General features: G+C 73.8%; 2 protein-coding genes across 2 annotated transcripts in view; both read left to right on the top strand.

Annotated features, from left to right (window-relative positions):
• Positions 1-5,871, top strand: part of AURANDRAFT_61664 (hypothetical protein) — a gene marked incomplete at both ends in the record, with an annotated part of 8,141 nt that extends 2,270 nt beyond the window's left edge. The window contains 3 exons of the mRNA XM_009035760.1: positions 177-832; positions 1,032-2,463; positions 3,489-5,871. Of these exons, the coding sequence (XP_009034008.1) occupies positions 177-832; positions 1,032-2,463; positions 3,489-5,871 (4,471 nt within the window). The remainder of the gene's footprint in view (positions 1-176; positions 833-1,031; positions 2,464-3,488) is intronic.
• Positions 5,872-7,816: 1,945 nt separating this feature from the next.
• AURANDRAFT_70839 (expressed protein) overlaps positions 7,817-8,314 on the top strand; it is a gene marked incomplete at both ends in the record, with an annotated part of 1,339 nt that continues 841 nt past the window's right edge. Inside the window, one exon of the mRNA XM_009035761.1 lies at positions 7,817-8,304. Coding sequence (XP_009034009.1) covers positions 7,817-8,304 — 488 coding nt within the window. The remainder of the gene's footprint in view (positions 8,305-8,314) is intronic.

Here is an 8,314-nt window from a genome sequence, read left to right as displayed (position 1 = left end):
GTCCTGGCGCGCTGCAGGAGCAGGTGGACGGCTTCGGACTGTGCAGCCATGCTGGTCGCTCGTGAGCTGCGACCCGGCTACGCCGCCACGCGCAAGCCCATTGCCACAGAGCCGAGGGCACCTTGCCAAAGTTTCCCTTCGGGCAGCCGCGTTAGCACCATGATGGCCGCGCGCAGCCCATCCCGGGGCCGGTCCCCCCAGCGCCGGGGCACCCCGGGGTCCCGCGGGTCCGGGTCGCCGGCGTCGCGGTCGCCCATGCGGTCCGGGTCGCCGCACCGGTCCGGGTCGCCGGGTCGCCCGGGCACGAGCGCGAGCAGCCGGCCCGGGACGTCCGGCAGCGCCATGGAGCTCGTGGACCGGCTCGTCGACGAGCTGCCCATCGAGAAGCAGAAGGACATCATCGCGACGCTGGCGACGCTGCGGCCGAGCGACCGGCGCGTCTTCGTCGGGACGCTCCTGGAGCACGTGCCCGACGAAAGCATCCGCCTCAAGGCGTTCGCGATATTGGAGTCGCTCTTCGAGGCCGAGCCCGAGGACCCGGCCGCGGCGGCGGCGCCGCTCATCTCGGCGTTCACCGACGACCCGACGGAGGGCGTGGACATCGTGCTGCTCCACGGGACCTTCCCCGAGCACCGCTGGCGCGAGCTGCCGCGGCTCGGCCGCGAGCAGCGGTCCGCGTTGATAGCCCATTTCCGGCGGATGACGCAGGCGGAGCGGAAGCGCGTCGGCCGGGCCTGCGGCCAGCTGCTGCCCTTCTCCTGCGTCCTGCGGCTCCTCGACGAGCCGCCGGACCACCGCTGCTCCATGTGCGCGTACAAGCGCGAGCACCTGTGTGCAAATCAAATCTTCAACCCGACGTCAATGTGAGCGTATTCGAATGTTTTGACGCGAGCTCTTTGGCTGTGCTTCGAGAACTCGACGAGAGCGATCGATTCGTCCAAAAATCAGCCGAATCGACTTCGATTTGACCGAGCTAGAGAATTCTCAAGTTTGGCCCCGACGTCCCAGCTCACTGGTTGAATTCCACACAGGCGAGCACCGGCGCCAGTTCTTATTGGAGCAGAACGCGTCCGGCGAGGCCCCCGCGGACCGGCTCCTCCAGCCCTTCGCGGCGGATCTGTACACCTTCCGCGAGGATCTCGTCGAGGACCCGGCGCACCCGAGCCTGCTGACCTGGCTCGGCCTCGAGGAGAGCGGCGCGCGCGTCTGCTTCGACCTCGGCCGCTCGGACGCGCGGGGCTTCGACGTGCGCATCGACACGGCGACGATCTGCGGGCCCTGCCGCCAGGAGGTCTACGGGTTCATGGCCCACCACACGAACGACCGCGAGTACCACCACCTCTTGGGGAACCGGAAGCTCAAACAGCTCGAGGCGAAGCAGAAGAGCGAGGACGCGCGCGCGCGGTGGTGGCACGCGGAGCGGCGCCGGTCCGTGCTCCACGGCGCGATCCAGTGCCTCCACGGCATCGCCGGCAAGGTGCGGGCCCGCGAGCACCGCGCCGCGCGCGCCGCGGAGCGCGCGGAGCGCGAGCGGCTCCGGCTGGAGGCGATCGAAGCAGCGAAGCGCGCGCGCGCGGACCTCGAGCGCGAGACGTCGGGCCTCCTCGGCAAGTGGGAGGCCAACGACGTGCGGAACACGGACGCCATGCTCGTCAAGCGCACGCTCTATTGCAAGCTCCAGTCGGAGAAGGAGCACCGGAGCGACCGAAAAGCGCCGACGACGCTCTGGCGCCGCGACGAGGTCGCGAACGGCGGCGTGTCCTGCAAGAAGCGCGAGATTTCTGACGACGGCGTGCCCCTGACGGAGGCCGCCGCCGCCTACATCTTCGGCACGGCGCCCCTGATCATCGCCGACGACTCGGGCGCCGTCGCGCGCGAGAGGCACCGCGCCGCGGACTACGAGGCGCGGTCCGCGGCGCAGAACGAGGCCTTCGCGTCCCACGAGTCCATGCTCACCAAGGCCCAGTTCGCGGCGGACTGCGAATCCTGGCGCCACGACTCGCTCATGGTCGACGACGCGCGGGAGAAGCTCCTCAACGCGGAGGCGATCTTGCGCGAGGAGCGGATCCGAAAGCGGGAAGAGGAGAAGGCGCGGCTGAAGGTGCTGCGCGAGGAGCTCCGCGTCGACGGCGCGGCGCGCGCCGCCGACGCGCGCCGCGCTCTGCGGGCCACGCGCGAGGCGAAGAAGCACGAGCGCGCGCGCGAGAAGAACGAGCGCGCGCGGATGACGCTCCAGGAGGCGGACCAGTGCGCCGTGGACAAGTTCTGGGGCGTCTTCCTCAAGCACGAGCGCGACCGGAGGCTCGAGGAGATGCGCCGCCTCGTCTGGATCTGCCGCGTCAACGCGTCCCACGAGGTCATGCGCAAGACCGAGTCCATCGAGCCCCTCTTCAAGGACGAGATCGAGCGGCGCAAGCCGCCGCTCACGAACCCGCGGGAGGGGCTCACGGAGAAGGCGCCGTCGTAAATTTTTAGCCGGGCCACTGGCGCCGGTACTCGTAGGCCGCGATCGCGAGGGCCGTCGCGACGTTGAGCGACCGGTGCGCGCCGGCCATGGGGATGACGACGAACGCGTCGCCGAGCTCCGGCCGCAGCGCGCTCGCGACGCGCCGCCGGATGCCGCACCCCTCGCCGCCCACGAGGATCGCGCAGCGCTCGGGGAACGAAAAGTCCGGCAGGGAAACGGCGTCGGACGCGGTCTCGAGCGCGACGACGGGCCGCCGGCCGTCCTCGGCGAGGTACGCGAGGAGCTCGGACCGCGCCGCGGCCGCGGGTCGCACGTGGGCGTCGCAGCCCTTGGCGACGGCGCGCGCGCGCCGGCCGACGGCCGACGCGGCGTCGAGGTACGCCGGAGGCGGCGAGCCGTCGGCGAAGACGTGGACGAGCGACTCGGCGCCGAGCGTCGCCGCGAGCCGCAGGAGCCCGCCCGCGTTCTCCGGGCTCTTGACGCCGTCCGCGACGACCTCGAGGCCGGAGGCGACGGCGGCGGGCGCCGGGAGCGCGCCGCTCTCGAGCGTGCGCCGCCGCCGCGGCCGCGGCGACCTCGCCCGCTCGACCGCGGCGAAGAGCGGCCGCCGCGCGCCCTGCGCGAGCGCCTTGGCGGCCGCGGCCTCGGAGCGCATCGTCGCGAACGCAAAGTCCCGGTCCGCGAAGAGGTCCACGGCCTCGACCTCGCTCTCGCCGCCGAGCGCGGCGATCAGCGCGCGGCGCTGCTGCGCCTGCGGCAGCGTCGCATCGACGCCGGCGATGTAGAGCTGCGGCTGTAGCGCATTGGTCGCGAGAAGGCAGAGCTTCGCTGTGAGTGCGCGCACCATTGAGGGCTCACAAAGGAGAATGAGCGTTTTGCTTGAAGTTCAACAACCATCGCAAACCGAATTTCGGTCTCGTCGGGACGCGAATGGGAGGCTGCCCGTGAGGATCCACACCTAAGACATGAAAGACGCGGACCCGGAGCCTTTCTCGGCCATCGCCGACGCGATCCTGTCGAGCCCGGCGAAGGCGAAGGCCGACGCCGACGGCTTCGGCAGCCCGAAGCCGCCGCGCACGCCGCGGACGGAGGACGGCGAACCGCTCTCGGCGGTGGCCGCGGCGCTGCGGGAGAGCGCGGAGCGCCGGCCGGACGACGCGGACGAGGGCGCGGCACGCGCCGAGGACGACGCGGGCAGCGCCGAGGAGGACGCGGCGCTCTTCGCCCATCCAGCCAACGGGTTCGCGCTCCCGCCGCCGCGCGGCGGCGCCGCCGACGACGGGGCCGCGCCGGTCTGCGAGGGCGCGGGCACGGTCGCCCGGGCGTCGCACCTGAACATGACGACGCCGGAGGTGCTGACGCGGGCCCTCGACGTCCCGGAGGCCGAGGCGCCGGCGGACGACGCGGCCGAGGCCGAGGCCGCGGAGCGCGAGCGGCTCGCGGCCCTCGCGCGCGAGGTCGACGAGGCGCGGGCTCGCGCCGAGGCGGAGGTCGAGGCGGAGCGCGCGCGCGTCGCCGCGGAGGCCGAGGCGCTCTTCGCGCGACTCGCCGCGGAGGCGGAAGAGAAGCGGCGCGCGGAGGAGAAGCGCGTCGCCGACCTGGCGGAAGAGAAGCGGGCCGCGGACGAGGCCGCGGCGGAACAATTGCGCCTCGCCGCGGAGGAGGAGCTGCGGCTCGCCACGGAGGCCGCCGCCGAGCAGGAGCGGCTCGCCGCGGAGGCCGCCGCGGCGGGGGACGAGCGGCGCGCCGCGGAGGCCGCGGCGGCCGAGGAGCAGCGGGTCGCCGCCGAGGCCACTGCCGAGGAGCAGCGGCGCGCCGCGGAGGCCGCGGCGGCCGAGGAAAAGCGAATCGCGGCGGAGGCCGCGGCGGCCGAAGAGGAACGGCTCGCCGCGGAGGCCGCGGCTGCCGAAGAGGAGCGGCGCGCGGCTGAGGCCGCGGCGGAGAAGGCGGTCAAAAAGCCCATCGAGGAGCCCTTCGCGCCGAAGCGGCGGTCGTCGATGCGGACGAATCCCATGCGGCTGGCCGCGGAGGCGAAAGCGCAGCGGCTCGCGGGCGACGACGGCGCCGACGTCGCCGCGCCTCCCGCCGCGCCGCCGCCGCCGCCGCCGCCGCCGGTCGCCGCGGCGGCCGCCGCGGAGCAGGAGCGGCGCGCCGCGGCGGCCGCGGCCGAAGAGGAGCGGCGCGCCGCGGCGGCCGCGGCGGCCGAGGAGGAGCGGGTCGCCGCGGCGGAGAAGGCGGTCAAGAAGCCCATCGAGGAGCCCTTCGCGCCGAAGCGGCGGTCGTCGATGCGCACGAATCCCATGCGGCTGGCCGCGGAGGCGAAGGAAGCGCGGCGGCTCGCGGCCGCGCGCGCGGCGGCGGACGACGACGGCGGCGCGGACGTCGCCGCGCCCCCCGCGGCGCCGCCGCCGACGCCACCGCCGACGCCGGCGCCGCCGCCGGTCGCCGCGGCGGCCGCCGGCGCCCCGGCCGCCGGCGCGCCGCGCGTCAACGACAACGGATACGAGGTCAACGACGAGGGCAAGGAGATACCGCAACTGCAAATTGGTTACGGCCAATCCTCGAGGGCAGCCACGAATCGAAACGAGATGTGCCCGCCCCGAAAGCGGCGGCCCTCGCGGGTTCTGTCGGCGAGCCCCGACGACGAGGTGAACTCGCTCGAGGCGCTGGCGCACCACGAGACCAACGGGGCCAACGGCGGGGCCGACGGCCCCGGCGGCGCCCTGGAGCGCCAAACCTCCTACGTCGAGGTGTCGCCGCTGAAGAAGGGCCTGCGGAGCGTCCTGCGCGCCAAGGTGCTCCTGCTCCAGCACCTCTTCGCCGCCGCCGTCGCCCTGCTCAAGGTGAAGCTCAAGGTGCTGCGCGCGCTCTTCCCGGTCACGACGGTCGTCGCGAAGAAACTGTTGGGCGTTACGATCTTCGCGGCGGCCGCGGCCGTCGTCATCGCCGGCCGCGTGGCGAAGAAGGTCTGCGAGGCGCCCAAGGTCGCGCCCGTGATCCGGCTCATCGGCGGCAAGACGGCCGAGGCGCTCCCGAAACCGCTCGGCAAGCCCATCCGGAAGGCGAGCGAGTGGCTCGCGTCCGCGGCGCCGCCCAAGGCGGAGCCGACGCTCGACGAGAAGATCAAGCAGGAGGAGGACGACCACCTCGAGGAGATCGACAAGATGGGCGAGCTCCGCAAGAGCCTCTTCCACCGGGACAAGCGCCTCTCGATGCTCCGCGAACAGAAAAACTCGGGCGGCGGCGCCGCGCCGCGACCCGCGCCCGACGGCGACGGCGGCGACGAGGGCGGCGCCGAGAACGGCGGCGGGCCCAAGGTCTCGTTCCACGACGACGGCGAGGAGGAGCCGAAGCCCATCGTCGACGACGACGCGCCGAAAAAATCCTGGGCCTGCGGCTGCTAGGCGGCGCCGCGGCCCCTAGGCGGCACTCGGAATAAGCTCCGCTTAGGCGACGACGAGCTTGGACGCGAAGGTCGTCAGCGCGACGAAGAGGGCCGACGCGGGCGCGAAGGGCGGCGCGAAGTCGAGGCTGAACCGGTTTTTGGACACCTTCCCGAAGAGGAGGCGGACCTCGTCGTCGTCGACGAGGTGGAGCTGGAAGTTCTTCTTGGACGCGCGCTTGACGCGGCCCTGGAAGTCCATGGTCCACATCTGGACCTTGTCGCTCCACTTCGGCGCGCGCGTGCGGAACCGGAGCACGTCGTCGCCGTCGATCGTCGCGACGCGCATGGAGTTGGGCACGCGGCCCAGGACGTTCGCGCGGTACGTCACGGCCGCGCGGTGCTCGGCGCCGAGGGCCTCGAGGCAGCCCGGCGGCAGCTCCGGCACGCGCCAGTCCCGGAGGAGGAACCGCGACCCCGCGTGCGAGGACCGCGCCTCGCCGAGGTAGTCCGCGTGGCCCCGGCGGAAGGCCGCGTCGTCCGTCGACAGCGCGAAGTCGTAGGTCGCCCGCTCGGGCACGCCCCGCGCCGTCGCCAACAGTTCGAGCGTCGCGTCGTCGTAGAGCGCGAAGTGGGACACGAGCTTCTTCTTGCCGCCGGCCGTCTTGCCCTCCTCGCCCTCGCGGCGGCGCACGAGGTAGCAGCGCCGCATCTCCGCGAAGCGCGTGCCCTGCGCCGACACCGCGGGCCCCCGGGGCGCGCGGTCCGCGTCGTCGTCCTCGCCCAGGCTCACGCCCGCGAGCGACTCCGCCGCCGCCGCGAGCGCCGCGTCCTCCTCCGGCTCGTCGGCCTGCCCCAGGAAGCTCCCCCGCGCCTCGTCGTCGTCCGGGTCCCTGTCCGCGGCGTCGCGGCGCGGCGGCCGGGACACGCCGCGCGCGACGGCCGGCGACGCGCGCGGCGGCGCGGGCGGCGGCCGGTCGTTGACGTCCGCGCCGAGGCAGTTGAGCTTGCCGAGGCCGAGCGCCGTCGCCGCGCCCGGCGCGGCCGGCGGCGCCGACCGGAGGAAGGGCCGCGCGTAGGAGGGACGCTTCCGCGCGAGTTCCGCGGCGATCAAATCCGCGAAGAGCGCGGGGTTCACGCACCCGAAGGGGTGCAGATGCAGCGCCGAGCCGTCGAAGACTAGAGGCCGCGCGACGCGGCGGTCGCTCCGCGCCTTCTCCGAGTCCGCCGTCGCGCCGCGCCGCTTCAGCCGCTCGTAGCAGGCGCCGAGCACGATGCGCCGCGCGTCCGGGTCCGCCGCCGTCGACGCGTACGCGGCGAGACGCAGCATGGTCCGCGCGGACAGCGTCGCCACCAAGACGCGCTCCGCGGCCTTGCGCACCGCCGTCAGGCCGCAAAACTCCGCCACGGCGAGCATCGCGAACGCGTTGCGCGGGCCGATCTCGCCCGGCGCGACGACCTTCCTCGTCCCCACGCGCGGCGACGCGCCGGGCCGCTCGGGCGGGACGACGTCGTGGAGCGCGAGCACGAAGGCGTCGACGAACGCGGGGCTCGGGACCTTGATCTCGACGCCGCCGCCGCCGCCCCGACAGGCGCCGCGGAAGAAGCGCGACGCCGCGAGCAGCGCCGACCGGTTCACGCTCACGCGGCTGCAGGACCCGAAGGTCGCTAGGGGCACGCCCTCGCCGCCGCCGAACTCGTCGTCGCGCGACGTGCAGGACGCGGCGGCGCACCACACGCGTATGACCACCAGCTCGTCCGACGGCGCCGGCGCCGGGTCGTCGTCCCTGCGCAGCTGCGGCGGTTTGAAGCCGTCGACGGCGTGCGGCCCGCCGTCCTCCACGGACCAGGACGGCGCCTCGAACACGATCAGGCTCGTCATTTTTCAGCTCGTCACGTCGTTCATAATCGAGCTGGCCCAGTGGTAAAAAACTTCAAAATAAGCGATTTACTGTGGCAAAAGAGAGCTATGGCAGCCTCTTCTCAAGCCAGTTCCATCGACGCCAAACTCGCCGCCGCGCTGCGCGCGGACGTCGCGTCGAACCCCTACGTCACGACCGACCCCTACCACGAAGTCTCGTCGCTCGCGCTCGTCGCCATCGACGCCTACGAGGCCGGCGACCTCGAAACCTGCCTCGGCCTCGCGGAGCGCACCTGCGCCACATGCCGCGCGTTGCTGCACGCCGTGGCGGCCTGGGACGCGCTGACGTACTGGGACGCCGTGCCCGACGGCGTCCAGGCCGCCTACGCCGCCGGCGCGCTGCTCGCGGGGCGGACCGGCGGCGCCGGCTGGCGCGAGCACGCGGACGTCGCCTTGGTCTGCGCGTCGTCCGACCGCGGCGCGTCGGCCGATCGCATGGCGCGCCGGCGGCGGCTCGCCGCGTGCTTCGCGCCGCCGCGGCCGCCGCCGCGCAAGCGGCCCCGGCGCGGCGACGAGGTCGCGCGGGACGACCGCGTCCGGCGCG

This window comes from Aureococcus anophagefferens (assembly GCF_000186865.1).
Source record: "Aureococcus anophagefferens unplaced genomic scaffold AURANscaffold_3, whole genome shotgun sequence".
Lineage (NCBI taxonomy): Eukaryota > Pelagophyceae > Pelagomonadales > Pelagomonadaceae > Aureococcus > Aureococcus anophagefferens.
The sequence above is the reverse complement of the archived record's forward strand: the minus strand, read 5'-3'. Positions and strand labels throughout refer to the sequence as shown.